General features: G+C 54.1%; 1 protein-coding gene across 1 annotated transcript in view; it reads left to right on the plus strand.

Annotated features, from left to right (window-relative positions):
• Positions 1-18,858, plus strand: part of PKD1 (polycystin 1, transient receptor potential channel interacting) — a 75,043-nt gene that overhangs the window by 18,295 nt on the left and 37,890 nt on the right. The window contains exons 2-7 of the mRNA XM_063171528.1: positions 9,188-9,259; positions 9,753-9,824; positions 11,152-11,321; positions 13,209-13,877; positions 14,884-15,067; positions 18,147-18,361. Of these exons, the coding sequence (XP_063027598.1) occupies positions 9,188-9,259; positions 9,753-9,824; positions 11,152-11,321; positions 13,209-13,877; positions 14,884-15,067; positions 18,147-18,361 (1,382 nt within the window). The remainder of the gene's footprint in view (positions 1-9,187; positions 9,260-9,752; positions 9,825-11,151; positions 11,322-13,208; positions 13,878-14,883; positions 15,068-18,146; positions 18,362-18,858) is intronic.

Consider the following 18,858-nt stretch of genomic DNA (forward strand, 5'->3'; position numbering starts at 1 on the left):
TGGGCTCAGCTCAGGCCCATTGAACACTGGTAAGCAAAAGAATCTTAAAGCAAAGTCTCTGTCCAGCAAAGTTGGGAAGAGTAAAGAGTTTTTCAATTATATTGGGAATTAAAGGAGATAGATGATACTGGTCTGTTAATAGATGAACATGGTCAAGTTATCAATGAAGATACAGAAAAGGCAGCACTGCTCAGTAAATATTTCTGTTTTCTATTTGGGAAAAAGCCAGGTGATGTATTTGTATCATATGAGGATGATGAAACACTTTCCACTCCAACAGTAACCGGGGAGGATGTTAAACAGCTGCTATTAATGTTAGACCTTCTTAAACCAGCAAGTTCAGAGATTTTCCATCCAAGAATTTTAAAAGATCTGGCTGAAGAGTCCTCTGGGCTATTAATGCTCACTTTTAATGGATTTTAGGGCCTGGGGGAGATTCCCAGGGACTGGATCAAAACAAACGTGGTGCCAGTGTTAACAGAAGGTAAATGGGGTGGTACAAACACTCATTAGCCCAATGTCCTGATTTTTCTGTCCCAGGGAGAAACAATGCTGTGCCTAGCATGGCATCAGCTAAAAATTAAAGGGCACGGTGTAATTAGTGGCAGTCAACGTGGAAAATCCACTTATGGAAAAAAGATCTCCCAAACCTCTGCCTTTTAAGTAACTTTGCAGATGGAGGAGCAGAAGATGCTGATGTTGATGTAATACACATCTGATTTCTGCAAGAAGTCAGAATTTGAATTCTGAGTCAAGTTTTTGAGTTTTGACTCAATGTCACATGTATTTGTGACATTGGAATGAAAAAAGGCAGCACTACAGATGTTAAAGGGATTAAACATTGGCTCCAGGATGTTTCATAGAAGGACAGACTTGACCCAAAGGATTGTTTGGGTTGGAAAACACCTCCAGGCCATCCAGTTCCAGCCCCCTGCCATGGGGAGGGACGCTTCCCCCGAGATCAGTTTGCTGCAGCCCAAACCTTTCGGTGATTCTCAGTGTTTGTGTGGGACGGGAGCATCCTCTGGAAGGCTGGGGGTGCCTGCTGGGGCTCGGGCAGGAACAGGAGCGTGGAACCTGTGTGGAACCCGATGGTTTGCAATATTGGAGCTGTTGGGATGAGCCATGGGTGGAAAGCACCCCTGGGCTGTGCTTTGGCTGTGGTTGGGGTCTGAACATGCTGCACTTTTTGCTTTTTTTGCTCCCAGCCCTGCTGCTCTGGGGGTTTTCTGTCGCAGGCAGTGGCTGTGAACCCAGGGCTGTGCTCAGCCTCACACAGCAGCACCAGAGTTTACTTTGGGCTATTTTTAAACATATCAAGCACTAATCTGACGGCCCCAGATCCGTGAGTTTTCCCTCTGGGAGGAAGAAAATAAATCAGGAGGCTCATCAGCTCTCCAGCACAGGCTGTGCTGCAAAACCCTGCTCAGAGTTGGTTTCCTTTGCTCTCAATGCTCTGCCAGGACCTCAGTGAGTTTTCCTTCTTGTCCTTTTCCCCATCAGTGTTTAGGGAACATCCCATGCTGGAGCTGAAGGATGTTGGTGAGAGCCTGAAACGGGGAGCCTCTTTAATGAAATGTTGTTGGTAAAACAACATTTGCTGCTGTCTCTCTGTGTTTCATGAGACATTCCTGCGTTTCTGGATGTGTGTCTGCTGTACCTGCCATGAGAGGCTTTGCTGCTGTTTCTGCTGAAGCCTCAATCCTTTCTGAGCTCCAGGGCTTGGAGCACCCTGGGCTGGTGGAAGGTGCAGGAACTGGGTGATCCTGAAGGTAATCCTGAACCATTCCAGGGTCCCTGATCCCTGTGAGGGCTGTGTTTTGCTGCCTGTGCTTTGTTTTCCCTTTGTTTGTGCTGCTGGTGCCTGACAACCACCGCCTGCTCTGTGTGAGGAATGGCAGAGTTATTTCCCAGCTGTCTGAAGAAATGCCTTTTGATCTGAGGCTGCCTTATCACTCTCACATTCCCTCAGCTGGGTTATGCTCCGAGCCCAGCTCAGAAGTGGCAGGAAGGGTTTTGCAGGTCTCCCTGGGTTTTGGAGGGTCAAGCCTGGTTTGTGAATCTCATTCTGCATCAGTGATGCCCAAATTGCTCCCCTGTTCCTTTTGGGGTACAAAACACAGATACCCCAGGGGGTTTCCAAGGAAACATTCAGACTTTAGCAGTGTTTGCAGATGGGATGTGTGCTTTGGAGAAGGTTCCTGGAGTTCTCCATGTCCCCTGGCTCCTGCTCAGTGTCACATCCCTGTGACCAGTCCAGCATCATCCCGAGCCCTCTGCATCCTGTGAGCCCTGCCCGTGGCTCCTTTCCTGTGCACTGCAGAATTTACAGTGCTAGGGTGGGATAGAATTGGGGTTTTACTGTTTCTCACGTCCCTAGAGGACAGCTGTCCAAGGAAAAGGAATTATTCCAATAGAAAAGCCTCACTTACAAAAGAAATACAAATTGAGTCATAAAAAACCAGGATGCAAAGATTATCTACACCATTCCCTGTCCCAGTGGTGAGTTAATATCAGCAATACCTGAACATTTATTGAAAACTCTTCACTTTGTGTAAGGAAGATGAAGCACTGAGTGGCTCAGCTGTGTAATCCCTAAATTACAGCTTCCAGAGGGCTCCCTCTTTATGGTGAAATCAGATGTTTCTGGGCTCCCAAAGGCTGATTTGGAGACGTGCTGGGTTCTCAGGAGGGCAGAGCTGGGCACTGGGGTTGCTGTGAGCTGGCACACAGGGCACAGATGAATTTTGGGGGAAGAAGTGTGACCTGCATGGAGAGCACTTGGCTTTGGGCTGCAGTAGCATCTGCTCGAGCTGTGCCACGTGTGCTGGGAAGATAGTTGGATTTATCACATCTCTGGTTGCTCTGCAGAGTTTCCATGAGGCAGATGAGTGTTTGCAGGGCTGACATTTCCCTGGCTGGAGCTGCAGACAGCTCGTTTGCGTGCGGCGCTAATTGCGGACAGCGGCTTGATTGCAGTGTTTGGGTTCTGGAGCTCTCTGCTCTTCCCCTCCTGGCCCTGCTGGCACAGGGCTGGCTGTGCTGAGCTCTCTCCTTGCTTTGTGCCACCTGAGGTCAGCCCTGGGCAGAGAGGGCAGGAGCAGGGCTGGTGCCAGCCCAGGCAGTGCCTGCTCCTGGTGGCTCAGAGAGTGGCAGGGACCTCTCAGGTTGGTGCCATCCCTGTATCCCCCTCCCTGTCCCCTTCCTGGCCTCCCCAAGCTCTCCTGGTGATGCCCCAGTGCCCCTCTTGCCTTTGGCTCCCTTGTTTGACTGTTGGGGATGCAGGGATGGCTCAGCTCGGGGTGGGGATGAATTGGAAGGAGCTGAGCTGCTGATGCCCCAGCGCCCCCCTCACCTTTGGCTCTGTGTTTGGGTGTTGGGGATGCAGGGATGGCTCAGCTCAGGGTGGGGATGACTTGGAAGGGGCTGAGCTGCATGTCCTGGCTTTGGGATCGCCCTGGGCAGGGAGAGGGATGGAGCACAGGGTGCCATGGCTGCAGGACAGCGCTGCCAGAGCCTGACGTCCTGCCTGAGGTCACACATCCCTGTGTCCCAGGCTCCATCCAGGCTCCACAGCCTTTTTTGGGAAGGTCTGCGGGGAGCTGCTGCCTGCAGGGCTCTGAGGAGCTGCTCCTGGAGCACAGCTGCTCTGCAGACAGCTCCCACCTGCAGGGAGCCCTTGTGCTGACCCTGCTGGGGCTGCCTGGCCGTGCTGGGAATGCTCCATCCATGGCTGGGACACCCTGGCCGTGACAGGGGTGCCCTGGCTATTGTGAGGGTGTCCAGGGTGTGATTGGGGTGCCCTGGCTGTGGCTGGGATGCCCTGGCTGTGTCTGGGATGCCCTGGGTGTGATTGGGATGCCCTGGGTGTGCTTGGGATGCCCTGGGTGTGCTTGAGATGCTCTGGCCGTGACAGGGGTGCCCTGGCTATTGTGAGGATGTCCAGGGTGTGATTGGGGTGCCCTGGCTGTGGCTGGGACCTGGAACCCTTTTGCCTTGGAAAACCCCTGTTTCAGCGTGAAACCAGTAACTGTGGGTGAATATCTCCGTGTGCCATTTCCCTCCTGCCTGTGTTGAAAAGCAGAGAGCTCCTGGTGCAGGAGAGGTGTGAGGGTGTCCCTGTCCCTACTGCAGGAGCGCAGCATTGCTCCCTGTGCCCAGCACACAGGAAAATCCCTGGCTTTCCAGATTTCCAGAGCCATTTGTGGAAATAATCTCTCTCATCACCTCTGCACACCAGTGCTGCTGCTTCTGCAGCGCTTCCTTGGAGAGGTGCAAGCCAAAAGACGAAGGGAAAAAAGGAATCTGATCAGCAAAAACCTGTAATTTTTCCTGGCTCGGGCAGGCAAAAGCACACAGAGTTTTTCCTGCTCTTTTCTGGAAAGTCTGTTCTGTGTGTCAGGCAGGATCAGCTCTGTGCTGCCTTTTGTTCCTGCAGACAGGCAAGTGCTTGCCATGGCAACCTGGAGGCAGCCCTGGGGCTCTGCAGGGCATCTCTGGGCAGATCTGGCAGGCCATGGAAGGCTCTGGAAGCTCCGGGCTTTGCTGTGCCTCACCAGCCATCCCACGTGTGCCTGTCCTTGTTGTCACTGCTCGCGGGGTGTGGAACAGTGCGCCCTGGCTTGTCGCAGGATCCTGCAGTGCTTTGGGTTCAGAGGGCCCTCAGAGCCCACCCAGTGCCAGCCCTGCCATGGCACGGACACCTCCCACTGTGCCAGGGTGCCCCAGCCTGGCCTGGGCACTGCAGGGATGCAGGGGCAGCCACAGCTGCGTGGTGGGGTGAGAAATGGGAGCAGTGCTGGGAGCTGTGTTCCCTGTGCCCTCGGGGGCTTTGCTGCCCCTCAGGAGCCTCAGCCCTGCTGGTGGTGTTTTGTGGAGATATAGCCAAAAACTCCACAACTTTGTGCAAGTTGTAAGGCCGGTATGTTTATTATTGCAGCGCCAGACGCATGCGGAGATTGCTCTCCTTGAAAGACATGTGTACCTCTGGGGGCTTCAGGTCCCTTTTTATCCCCCTCTCAGATACACGTGCATACAGTTTCACAATAGGTTCATACATATTCATTTTTACGAATTTCAGGTGACATTTGCCGCTAGTTCTTCTTTATCAGAAAGAATTCCTGGGTCAGGTTGACCTGCTCTCACAGCAGTCTCTATCTGTCTCCCCTTATCTCTGTCCTTCACTGAATCCCTGAGCCTAGGCCTTGCAGTCAGGCTACATAGCTGTGTTTCAAACTACAGACTTAACTCAAAAATGTACATTTCACCTAAATCAAAATGGATTTCTGCCCTGGAAAATTTTCCACTTTGCCTCAGTGTCTCTCAGACCTGGAGCCTTGGCCCTGCTGAGCTCTCAGCCCTGGGGCTGCTCTCCCTGCTCTGCCCCAGCCATGGGCTCCTCTCACTCAGACGTTCTCCGTCTCTGGATGCTTTTCCCATTACTGTTCTGGCAGGGCTCCCCGCACCAGAGGGGCTGGGGAAGCTCTGCCCTGCCTCTGCCTCCCTCCCTTTTGGTGAGATGGAGGCAGAGCCCACAAATGACATAATGAGAGCATGACATCAGCCTTGGCAGCAGGGCCGTGCTCTGCTGGGCGTTCTGTGTGCCGTGGAAGGAGGGAGCAAACAGCAGTGCCCAGACCCAGCCTGGCCACAGCCCCTGGGCTGGCACTGAGGGGGCTGCTGGGCATCGCTGAGGGATGGAGGGGTGCCACTGAGCCCTCCTGCTGCCCTCAGTCCTCTCACTCCCGCCCTCTTCCATTGGCACTGCAGCAGCTGAGAAAGGAGCCAGTTCTTGGGGCTTTTCCCCCAGAATTCCCCGATTCCATGGGCAGCAGTCTGGCTGGTGCTGTGTGTGCTGGATCCACCCTCGCCCTCTCTGTGTGGCTATGACAGCTCAGGGATGCACCCAGCATCACACAGCGAGTCCTGGCAGGGCTGGGATGGAGCTGAAGGCTCCCAAGGCTCAGGCTGATGCCCTCATTACTGAATATTCCCTTATTTCCCAAAGCTTCACCTTCCTCACTAAAGCACCTCCCTTTTCCAGGGTGTTTGCATCTCTGCCTTAGCTGGGCTGGGAGTGGAGCGTGGCAGTGTGGGGAGCTCTCAGTGACACAGTCTGTGCCCTGTGCTGTGGCTTGGTGAGTTCTGGTGCCCCACGTCCCACAGAGTGACATTGCATGGCTCCATTTGAGCAGCTGTGACTCGTGGCTGCCCTTTCCAGGAGGCACAGCGTGTTCCCCAAGCCCCCCCAAGCCACAGGAAAGGACATTTTTCCCTCTCCTCTGAGGAGGGCGTCAGGCTGTGTGTGCAGGGAATGTCAATGGAGAGCCTTGTTTGCTGCTGGCTCCAGCTCTGCCTTGAACCTGCTCTGAATTTCCTCTGGCCTGGCAGTGGGCTGGGAAAACACAGTCGTGGCAGTTTGGGAGCTGCGTCCCGCAGCCTTGCCCTGCCTTTCATTGCTCAGGGTTTCCTGGTTTGTGTTTTTCTCCGCAGCCCAGGCACCTCTCCCATGCCAGGGAGGCAATGAGGGATGATTTTCCATGCCTGGTGCAGAGGGAGCAGGGGGAGAGGGCAGCTCCTGGCTGGAGGTGGCTCCACCACTGTTCCACATCCTCCCAGCTGTGCTGCCACAGCAGCTCTGCTTCCCTGTGTACCCAGCAGGTCAGGGAGATGAAAACTGAGGGGTTTTATAGCAGTTCCTCATGGCATCATGAGGGCAAGGAAACAGCAAGGAGGTGCCCTGGTTTGTGGGTACCAGGGGGTGCCAGCCTGACCTGGATGGGGCTCAGCAGGGTCTGGAGACAAGAGCTGGGGATCCCTGGGCAGCACCTGGGCTGGAGTGACAGAATGTCAGGGTTTGGGTTAATTGCAGCCTCCAGGGGTTCAGCCAATGGAGCTGAGCCCAGCTCTCCCCTGGGAGATCTCTGCACACTGGGCTCTGGCTCAGAGTGGTCTTGAAGAAAATGTTGGTAAAACTTACTGGAGATGAAAATCAAGTGACAGGCAGGGCTAAAATAGACACAAAACTGTTTTTCCTCAGCAACCACCCAGGAACCTGGAAAAGTTGCAGGTGTTGGAGGGGGCTGTTTGCCCTGAAGGTTGAGCAGATTGGGGCTGGCAGCTCTGAAGGGAAAGGTTTGAGGAGCGTTACCTGCCCTGGGAAGGGGCAGTGCTGGTCTGCGGTGATGAGCTCAGCTCATTATTGATCATCACTGATCAGCTCATCACTGATCATCACTGATCAGCTCACCACGCCTGATGCCAGCAGGGAATGGAGGATGTGCAGGATGCCATCTGACATCTCCTTTATCAGCAGATAAAGGACAGCAAGGCACAGGAGCCCTCTCCAGCTGTGAGCCACAGCAGTGCTGCCTCCCCAAACAGGATCCCAGTGTCTGGCACCTTCCCCAGCTCCCCTTGCCCCACACTCCCCTGCAGCCAAGGAGCACCTTGGAAGAGGCTCTGGGACATGGCAGAGCCCTGTTTTTGCAGCAGCTAAATGGTTTATTTTGGAGGTTTTGCTTGTCTGGGCGAGGAGCAGGAAGGCATCTGAGCTGGAGCTCCCATTTCCTTTCCTTGGACTTGAGGTGCTGCCTGAAAACCAAATGGGCGATTTCCAGGTATTTCAGAGGAGAAGGGGAGTATTTGCACTGCTCTCCCTGTAGGGTGGCTGTTGGGATCTGGTCCTTCCCCACACGGGTGCAGCAGGGCCAGAGGGGTTCAGGGTACAGAAATGCTCAGGGGAGATGGAGCTGAGGTATCCCCAGGGAGGGTCTGTCCTGGCCGGAGCACCTGGGTCCAGTCCCAGCTGTCTCTGTGTCATCTTCAGTGGGAGCTGGCAGCAGGTTTGGGGTGGCTTTGCTGTCCCTGTGCAGAGTGGGGCTCAGCCAGGGCTGCTCTGTGCTCCAATCACTGGCGTAATCCAATATTTCTATTAATGTCCTTTTTCTAATGTATTTACTGAGCTGGTGTTTTGCACATTTCTTGGGCTTCTGTATTGGAGTTGCTGGTGAACTCCTCCGAATCCAGCCTCAGCTTGGCAAATAAGTCCCAGACAGCAAAACCAGGGAAAATAAACCTTTTAAAGAGCCATCCATCCCTGTCACTTATCCCCAGTTTCCTGGAATCACACGTCGTTTTCCTGCCAGTTTGGCAGAATTCTTTTCATTTGGATAAATGAAGTTTAAATGTCAGATCAAACCAAGAAATAATTGATTAAGGGGTAGGAATAACAGCTGAGACAGCCAGGAGAAGCGAGAGGAGGTGTTTGTAGGAAAAAGGTGAGGAAGGAGATGGCAAAGTGTGTCCAACCCTGTGCTCTCCTGGGAGCTCAGCCAGGAATCCATGAAGGGTCAGAACCATCCCATGGGCTTGGAGGAAGGGTTTTGGTGCTGCTGAAAGGAAGTTTAGGCCAAAGGAGATTTTTCTGAAAACGAATGGTGAGGTTTATTGGGAACAAGTGGAGATGATGAGCGAAACTTTCATTTCTGTGAGTGACTTTTAAATGTGGGGAGGAAGATGATGGGTGAGGAGAGAGCTGGGCTGGACAGGGACATTGGTTTGGATGAGCTGAAGGCTCTTGGTGTTACTGGGAGATTTTTTAAGCAGTGTTCTTTTAGAATGACAGTCTGTCCTGATTTCAAATGGAAAATATTCTTTATTGCTGCTTTTTCTTCCATTTTAAGCTTTTCCAAAGAGAGACAAAAAGTTGTTTAAAACGCAGAGTTGACGCATCAATTGTGTAATTACTGATCAGGGTTTTGGCACGAGAAACACACTTGGAAGTTCACAATAAATTTGTATCTGAGTTAATTACTGCTTGAGTCTAAAGTACTTCTTAATGACTTCTTTGAGCATAGATTAGACTTGAATGTCTTTTGAGAGGATGAATCACATTTGGTACCACGTGTGGCATGGTGTAACTGCTCCAGGTGTGCTGCAGACTGGGGGCACATCCTGAGGCTCCTGGTCTCTCTTTACAGGTTATGTGAGCAGCAAATGCTTTATGGTTTTGGGAAAGGTGTTTTCTTTGGCTGGGAAAAATGCTTTGCCTTGAACACATCCCGTTTCCAGTCAGGATTCTGGCTGGGGTTTGGAGAGAGGCTCTTCTGAGGTCTGCTCATGGAGGTGTGACAAAATGGGCTTGAACGAAGGCTGAAAATGGATTTTTCTTTTTTTCTTTCCCTAGGAATCTTTCCAATAGCAGGATCAGTGGTTTAGATGTTGAGCTATTCAGAAGCCTGACTTCTCTGGCAAAGCTGTAAGTACTTGCTGCTCCCCCCAGTCCCCCCAGTGCCCCCCAGCACGGCTGAGCTGGGTCTGGCTCGTGTTGCACTGGTTTGCTTTGTTCTTGCTCCACCTCATCTCCCCAGCCCCACGTGCCCCTGTCCATGGGCTCCTTCCCTGAGGCCTTGAGCTGCTCACTCCAGGGATTTGGGAATTATTGCCATTTGGAGCTGGGCAGGGTTTGACCCTCTGCGCTGCTGGGTGGAGAGGAGCTCAAGGCCAGAGAAGGAGAATTATCACAAGATGTCTCTTGGTACTGGAAGGGACCTTAAAGCCCTTAAAGTTCACCTTCCACTGTGCCAGGGTGCCCCAAGCCCCATCCAGGCTGGCCTTGGGCAGTGCCAGGGATCCAGGGGCAGCCACAGCTGCTCTGGGCACCTGTGCCAGGGCATGCCCACCCTCACAGGGAAGAGCTGCACTGATGAGGAAATTGCTTGTAACATGATGAACTTTTCTCTCTTTTACAGAGATATAAGCCACAACCAGATTTCTACATTAGAAGATGGAATATTTGATAATTTATTTAATTTAAGTGAAATGTAAGTTCATCTCCTTTGTTTCCCAGTTCTTTACTTAGACCTTTCCTTGAAACATCCCTTCCTTTCCTGCTGTGGTGTGGGCTGTGCTGGCTTGGAGAGATATTGGGCAGGTGCCCACCCCAGCAGCTGCTTTTGGGGTGTCTCCAGTTCTTTTCCCAAGCTGTTGGGTCCTGTTGTCCTCCAGTCCTGACCTCCTCCTTGCCTCTGCCTCTGTCTCCTGCTATCTCCAACCTCTGCTGCTGCCTTCTTCTCTTCCTGGCTCCTCTCCCAAACCAGCTCTGCTGAGGTTCTTGTCTCTGCCCATGGGCACACTGTCCTGTTGGCGTGGTCACACCTTGGGCCTGGAGCACCCAGTGGTTCCTGCAGCATGGTAGGTCCTGACTGAGCTGTCCAAGTCGCTTAGGAGGTTGTCCTTAAGTGATTTGAGTTTTGTTGTTTAATTGAGGTCTTTTGATGCTAAGTGAAGGGAGGTGAGAGGAAGCCACACATTTCTGGGAGGGATCCCCGAAGTCACAGCACAAGTGGCAGTTCTGCCTCTGGATGAGCCAGGACTAGGATTAACCCCAGGATTAGGATTAACCCTGTGCAAGCCCTCCTGGCAAGAGAGAGAAAAGCTCAGCCCCACGCTGTCCCTGAGGACAGGACACAAGGGGCATCCTCAGCTTTGCCCTTTGGCTCCCCAGTGGCTCTGGAAGGACACAAACCCAGGGCTGAGTCCCAGGGAGCTGTCCCTGCTCAGCCTGGTGGCACAGTGCTGCTTTCAGCCCCAGGGTGCTGCTTTCAGCCCCTGCTGGCATCAGCTGCACACACAGCTCCAGCTCTGTCCTGCTCACAGCTGAGAGCCAGAGGCTCTAACTTGGATCAAGCTTAGCTGCAATTAAAGTTTCCCTCTTTTCATTGAGCTGCCACATGGAAAGATTATCATTGACTTTGCATTTCTTTTTTTGACAGATGAATTTTATTCTCTTAGCTATTTTTTAATGGGGCTGTAAATAGTCTCCCTGAGCAGGAGAGGCTGCTCTCATACCCTGGGGCTCTTGCATGGCAGATTTTTTTAGATATATGATTGTGTCTGTCATTTGCTTCTAATTGCAACAATTATTTGTAGAGTTAAAAAAGTACTTGGAGTACTTGCCTAATTCTAGCCTCTAGAAAAATCACGTTAATTATTGCTTGATTCCCTATTCATTAACTCCTCTCCCAGTTATTCCAAAGCCTTTCAGTGGAGTGGCACAGATGGGAGCAGGGAGGGCTCAGCACACTGCTGTAATTAAGGCTTAGCACATGTCACATTAATCCCTAACTTGTTCTGATCTCCCTCTGACAGAAACTTAAGTTGGAATCCATTTGTTTGTGACTGCAAGCTGTCCTGGCTGCCCCGCTGGGTGGAAGACAGGAGAGTGAGAGTCCTTGAGGCATCAGACACGAGATGTGCCCACCCCCCCGAGGTGGCCAACCTGTCCCTGTTCGATGTGCTGGTCCTCAATGCCTCCTGTGGTAAGGAGGGGCTGGGATGGGGCTGGCTCAGTGGGACTGGGGGGCTCGGGGGCACCTGGGGCCCCCTCACACCTTCAGTGACCAGTTCTGATCTAATGAATCAGATGTCGGTCACACAGGCTGTGCCCCGAGGACCAGGGCAGCCACAGCAGGGCTGAGGTTGGCCCTGAGCACAGAGCAGACACCACAGGAGTGGCTCTGTGACCTGCAGCCCCAGGCTGTCATTGTCCAGGGTGTGAACAGGCTGACCCCCAGCACTGGAACCTCATGGGAGGTGATGGCACCTGGGACAGGCTGACCTGGCAGGGCTCCACTTTGGGAGGGAATGAACACTGCCCTGACCTACAGCCACTGCTCCAGGGGCATTTTACTGACTGCTTGGCCAGGAGAAATGTCAGGCAGTGATTCCCTGGGAAAGGGATAGCCTGAAAGAAACTAATCCTGCCTGGATGCTCGGTTATTCCAGAATAAGAGAGAGGGAGGGAGAGCAAGGGCTCCCTGTGGCAGGCAGCAGGCATCTCCTTTAATTTGGGGCTGTGTGACAGGAGGATGCAGGGATGAGGACCCAGAGCTGTGTGACAGGAGGATGCAGGGCCGAGGCTGAAGGAGCCAGCTGAGGCTGGTGGGAGCCAGCTGAGCTGCCTGCTGAGGCACAGTGTTCCCCAGGACCGAAATCCAGGTGGTGATTGTTCCTCTTCCCCCAGAAAAGCTCGCAGCATCTTGCAGGAATTATCAAAGGGGAAAACACTTGGCGCTGTTGCTGCTCTTGATAATTAGTTGTTCCCTCTTGCACTTCTTCAAGCCAGTGTGGAAACAATAATGTGAGGCTGCCTTCTGGGTAATTCAGTGTAATGGGAGTAGGCTGGGACAGCCTGCCAGCCCCTGCCAGCTCTCAGTGACCGGCAGGGGATGAGGAATGGCCAGGCTGGTGGTGGGATCCGAGCAGCTCCCGTGCCGTGCTCCTCTCCGGGGACTGCTCTGAGGAGAAGTGGCTCAGCATTTGCAGGAAGGCCGTGGAGGAAGCTGGACAGCTGGATGGGTTTGATCTGGGAGGATCACAGGGGCTGGAGCTGTTGGGATGTTTGGGGGAGATGTTGTAGCAACAGCAGCGCAAACGTGGCCGGGCCACGTGGGCAGAGGGCGAGGGAGAGAGAGGCCCTGCCTGGGTGTTTGTGGCAGGGAAATGTCCCAGCCCTGCAGGCCAGGGGACTGAGCTGTTCCTCTGGGCCTGGCTCTGTGTCCATGTGTGTCCCTGCTCCCTGTCCCAGCTCGTGTTGTTCCCGTGCATCCTTGCCATGGGCGTTCCTGGGCCTGGCATTGCCTCCTCTGCAGTTCCACATTTTCCTGAAAGGAGGGAGATTCTTGGCTCTCCCCGTGGAGGAAGGTGTCTCGTGGAGGGTCCATCAGTGTCTCCCCACTGTGCCACTGCCCAAGGGTGTTTGGTTTTGGGTTTGCTGCTGGAGGTCCCAGGCAGCACATGGTGAAACGTTCTGCACTGACCAAGCCACCAAAGGACATCCTTTTGTCATGGTCTCACTTGGAAACAAGTCCTGTGGGCTCCTCTGAGTGCCAGACTCAGTGGCTCCATGTCCCATGGGAGTGTCAGGCTCTCCAAAGCCCCGTTTTATTTACTGAGTGCTGCTGCTCCATAAATCTGTGTGACTGGCTTGTTATTTCTGTCATCACTAATTAGCATAAAGAGTTTGGAAACTGTTGCTGGGGGATTAAACACTTCCCAGGCAAGTCTCAAAAAGGAAACACTTAGAGTAGGAGCTGAGCAGGAGAATTCCATTCCCAGGAGTGTGGGGTGGTTCTCTTGGAGCATCTCACCAATCCATGGCATCCCAGAGTCTGTTTTGCAAGAGGATCTTCTGTTCTGTCCTGCAGGAGCTCAGTACATCACGTGCCTGACAGGAAACGACACCGAAGAAGCTGAGCTTGTCATCCTCTTCACGTCTGTGCACCCTGGGAACCTCACTGAGGAGACCTGCAGTGCCCTGTGTTACTCCCAGGACCAGGAGTACGGGGCTTTCAGCCCCCAGGGGCAGTGTCTGTGTGGAACTGCCCACGGAACGAACTCTTCCTCCGGCTGTTTGCCGTTTTGCACTGAGCATGTGTCTGGGCAGGGCTGCGGTGGCCCCTCGCTCGTCCCCTCGCCCTTCCAGGCCCAGCTGCCTGTGTCTCTCACGGGCCTGCAGCCCCGCTACAGCCTGCAGCAGCCCGTGCTCCTCAATGTCAGTATTCCCATCGCTGCCAGCACTTTACTGTGGGACTTTGGGGACCGCAGCGAGGTTCTCAACACCACTGCGCACTCGGCCGTGCACAGCTACGCCTTGCCCGGCCGCTACAACGTCACCGCCACGCTCCTGCTGGGCTCCAGGCTCCTGCAGGAGCAGGCGGAGGTGGAGGTGGTGGCTCCACCCCAGCAGCTGGAGCTGCTGTGTCCTTCCCTGGTGGTGGCCAACGAGAGCCTGGACATCCGGATCCGCAACAGAGGAGGCACGGGGCTGGCTGTGCTCTACGGGATCACTGCGGGGCCTGGAGAGCTGGCCAGGGGTGAGCAGGGCTCCTGGGGGGCTGGGGCAGGTGGCTGTCTTGGTTTGGAAAGACAGGAGGCTGCTAAGGAAGGCAGGAGCCTCCCCTGAAATGGAAAATGGAATCCCTCCCCACCTTTCTGAATTGCTATGAATTTTAAATTAAGGGGCTCTCAGGCAAAGATACGGGAGCAGAAAATAACAGTTCTTTAATAGGGAAGAAAATAAAAGGATAAAATAAACAGTGCAGTACACTAGAACAACACTGGCAGAGTCAGAACCCAACCTGACACCCTGTGGGTCAGGGTGTTGGTGGCAGTCCCATTGGAATTGTGGCTCAGCCCTCCTGCAGTGTCAGGGCTGGTTCTGTTGGAGCAGGGATCCTGTAGGGAAGGATGTATTCTTCCTCTGAAGATCCAGTGGAAGAAGAGACAGCTGCTGTTCCTCTGGGGAATCCCATGGGGAAAGCCGTGCTGGTGTCCCAAAACCTCTGGATTATATCTGGGTAGCAATGCTTGGCTCCTCCCTCTGGATTATATCTGGGCAGCAATGCTTGGCTCCTCCCCCTGGATTATATCTGGGTAGCAGTGCTTGGCTCCTCCCTCTGGATTATACCTGGGTAGGAATGCTTGGCTCCTCCCTCTGGGCTCACATCTCCCAGTGGGATGCTGTAGTTCTTATCAGCCATGCAGTGACATTCAATAGCTGTTATCAGCTATGTCCCCTCCCGAGGGAGGTGTGAATGTGGTCACTCAGAGAGATAAGGCAAACTGCCCACTTGACCAAAGACAATCTGCCATACAGATGGTGACAGAATCTTGCCTTGCAATCTGGAGCAGCGGCACTGCCTCCTGGTCCCCTCTGCCTGCAGTCCCGGTGAGGGCTGGCTCCTCTGGGTGTGCTGTGTCCCTGGCTGAGCTGTGTTCTGTGCTTTAACTGCAGTGGTGGGACGTGTTGGCTCCAGGGCTGGCACATTGCAGAGCTGTGTGGCCCGCAGAGAGGACATCACCCCTGTGTTCTTTCTGCAGCAGTTCACCCCATGTGCCCCCCTGAGGGGCTGGTTTTCCCGGGGAACAACCACTGCTACCAGCTGGTGGTGGAGAAGGCGGAGTGGCTGGAGGCGCAGCGGCACTGCCAGGAGCTGGGCAACGGGGACCTGGCCTTTGTCAGCAGCCCCGACATCCAGAGCTTCCTGGTTGCTCATGTCATCAGGTGAGTGAGCAGGGCAAGGTTGGCATCGCCTGGGCACGGGGTTTGGCTTCCTGAGGGCAGAGGGGTCTGGGTATGAGGAGATGGAGGGGGTGAGGCTGCTGAACACAGAGGGGGAATGAGCAGAGCTCGAGCCCTTCTGGACTTGGATTCTTTCCTTAAAGGCTCTGGAGGGAAGAAGAGGAATGGGAAGAATCACAGCTGGGAATTGAGGGATTGGAGGGCTTTGTGTGCCTTGTGTTTGTGCCTGTGGGTGCCTCTGGAATGTGAGAAGGGATCCTGTGCCCTTAGACACGGCTGCAGCCAAAGCCCAGACCCTTTCCCCTTCTGTGTCTCGCCCTGGGAAGCAGCAGTGCTCCTCTCCAGCAGCATCTGTTCCACCTCAGCACTGGCCTTTATAAACAGGGAGTGCTGCAAGTGTCAGCCTGTGATTGAACCCACCCCTCGGAGCGCCCTTTCTCCAGCCAGCCATTCCGGGGCAGGGAGCACAACCGGCAGAGCTCTCACAGCCCTTGTCAGCGCTCCCAGCTGCAGCTGTGCGAGATGGGCTCCTCACAAACACATCCCAGAGAGCACATGGAGGGGAGCAGCTGCGTGTGACGCGGGCTGTGAGCTCCAGGGCTGGCAGCTCCTTCTTCCCACACCGTGCCCCTGCCCTGTTCCCTCACACGGGGCTGCAAACTCACATTGCAGACGTGTTCTCTGCTCTGGGGAGGGAGCCTGTCCCTCAATGGGTGAGGAGCTGGCCATGGGATGTGGCAGGGAGGCGGCCGTGGCTGCTGGGATGTGGCAGTGACCTGGCCATGGCTGCTGGGATGTGACAAAGAGCTCGGATGTGACAATGACCTGGCCATGGCTGCTGGCATGCGGCATGAGCTGGGATGTGACAGTGACCTGGCCGTGGCCCCTGGGATGTGGCATGAGCTGGGATGTGACAGTGACCTGGCCGTGGCCCCTGGGATGTGGCATGAGCTGGGATGTGACAATGACCTGGCCATGGCTGCTGGGATGTGGCATGAGCTGGGATGTGACAGTGACCTGGCCGTGGCCCCTGGGATGTGCAGCAATCGCGTGTGGAGCTGCTGGAACCACCAGGCTGTTCCCCAGCTGCTGCCCCACAGCCTCTGCTCCCCAGCCCCCTCCAGCCCATGTGTTTATTTTATTAATCCATGCAGATAAACATGGGGGAGGCAGCTCCAGGATGTGATTTCCCTGCTGATAAAAGGCGAATGGGCCGAGCTTTTGGAACATGCAGCTTCTTCCACAGTTTCTGATGGGAAGGAAGATGGCAGAAGCAGGAGACTGTTTCCCTGTTTTAGGGCACTGGGCAGGTCTCCTCTGCCTTGCTGCTGGAGTGGGCTGCCCTCCCCATGTGCTGGGCTGGTCCCTCCCTGCCTGCAGAAGCAGGGGATGGGACCATCCAGGGCACCCCACTCTCAGGGCAGCACTGAGAGCCCTCCCAAGCCTCCCCAGGCTTGTTCTGCTCCTCCTGCCCCAGCAGGGCAGCTCAGTCCTTCCCCACAGGCAGAGGAGAGCTCACATCTTGCTTTATAGAAAGATTATTCAGAGTCCTCCTGTTTCCCCTGCAGTGCAATGGGCTGGGCAGTGGGGCAGGGTGGGAGCCAGCCAGCAGCTTGTCTTTTAGTTATTCCTTTCTTTCTTACTTTTTGATTTTATTTTTTTTTTCCTGATGACTTGCAGTTAGATCATAGCTGGAATTAGAAGAGGAAAATCTCCGCTGAGTTTTCCTGATGGCAGCAGGCAGGCAGTTTCCTACCCTGCTCTCCCTCATTCCCCGCCAGTGGTTCAGGAGCAGAACACAGCCCTTATTTATTTTTTAATCTCATTTGCAGTGAAAACTACTGATTCATGGAACAAGTTATTTTTGTCATCGTTTTTCAGCATGACCTCATGAATCATTTCATCTGGCCTGAGCCTGGGGGTGGAGAGGCACCAGTTAGCACCAGTTATCTCCCCAGTCTGCCTTGGTACCACCCTGGGAGCACTCTGGGGCAGGCAGGGGCAGGGCTGGATTGATTTCCACCTGCAGGAGGGAGCGTGGAGGAGCTGAGAGCTCGGGAGGGCGCAGGGTGTTAATATGGAGAAGTTAATAGGAGTTAATATGGAACAAATGCTTCCCTTTCTGCTGGCTGAGATTAGGAACGGCTCTCCAGGCTCTTTGTGGCCATGACAGACCTTTCAGCACTTTCCACTGGGTCTGTGCTGGGATTGAGCCAGTTTCCAGATGGGGCAGGGACATTTCATGTCTAAAGGAGCCTGGCAGTGTGTGAGGGGTTCAGCTGCCTGCAGTGCTCCAGCTCTGCTTGTCCCCTCTGCCTGCTGCTTTCCATGGTGCTCATAATGCCCAGGAGCTGCATCCAGGAGAGCTCCTAAACCTGCTGAGCTTTAATCTTCAACTGGGGCCAGCCCCACCTGCAGGGGAGAATGGGCTGGTGGTGAATCCCCCAGGTGTGCACAGGAAAAGCACAAATGTCCTGAGGGATTCAGCTGTCCCAGGCAGCTCTGTGTGACCACATCATCCCTCTGGGGTGGTGACTCAGGGCAGAGTCTGGGAGGGACATTTGCTGACAGAGAGCAAGTCAACCTGAGCCATGGAATCATGGAATGGTTTGGGTTGGGAGGGATCTTAAAACTCATCCAGTTCCACCCCTTTCCATGGGCAGGGACACCTCCCACTGTCCCAGCTTGTTCCAGGCCCTGTCCAACCTGGCCTTGGACGCTTCCAGGGATCCAGGGGCATCCACAGCTGCTCTGGACACCTATGCCAGGACCTGCCCACCCTCACCAGGCTCTTGGGGAAGGCTGGAGGAGAGTGATGCTGTGCAGCGGAGGGGCAGTTCCTGAGGTCCTGCTGGTACAGTGGATATACTGAAACCCTTCAGTAATTAAAAGGCTCCATGAAACACAGCCCATGGCACTCCGATGGAGCTGCCGTTATTTTGTTAATATTTTTAGAGAGAACCATAGATGGCAGCTGTCCCAGCTCTTTCTAATACTCATGATTTCCTGAAATCCACCCTCCCCTTCTCTCTTTTTTTTTTTTTTTTTCCCTTTTTTGCAGGAGCCTGGATGTCTGGATCGGATTCAATGATTTTGCAAGCCCTGGAGCGCAGCAGAGAGGGGAAGGATTCAATCTGGAGAGCTGTCAGAACTGGCTGCCTGGAGAGCCCCATCCCTCCAACGCCGACCACTGCGTGCGCATGGGCCCCACGGGCCAGTGCAACACCGACCTGTGCATGGCCAAGCACAGCTATGTCTGCGAGTACAAGCCACCAGGTGGGCTCTGCTGCTGCCCCCAGGGCTGGCCAGGGCTCCCCTCCCTGCCTCTGGCGTGCAGAAAGAGGGAAAAAGGGGGATATAGAGGGATAAAGAAGGATAAAGAGGGGTGCGCGGAGAGGCTCCTCCGGAGCATCACCACAAAGCGAGTGTGACTTGCAGCAACAGTCCCAAACCCAACTTCTAGAAACCCAACTTCAGCCCAAAATGTAGAGTTTGGCTTACTCCCATCTTTGCCATGAGCAGAAGGAGACAGGGGAGCAAAGTTCCAAAAGGAAGAGTTTGGCTTACTCCAGTCTTTGCCATGAGCAGAAGCAGAGAGGGGAGCAAAGTTCTGAGGCAAAGCATTGGAAATAGCTTCTCGCTCTTACTTAAGCAATCTCTGCTGCTGCCAGGATCTGAGGCCGTGCTGCTGCCTTGGTGGCTTGGTGTACCCCATTGTGTATTTTGGGAGATGTTGGGGTGGCTCAGAAGTTGATTAGGTGAGGTGTGATGTG

The sequence above is a fragment of the Melospiza melodia genome, chromosome 18, assembly GCF_035770615.1.
Source record: "Melospiza melodia melodia isolate bMelMel2 chromosome 18, bMelMel2.pri, whole genome shotgun sequence".
In the NCBI taxonomy this organism is placed as follows: domain Eukaryota; kingdom Metazoa; phylum Chordata; class Aves; order Passeriformes; family Passerellidae; genus Melospiza; species Melospiza melodia.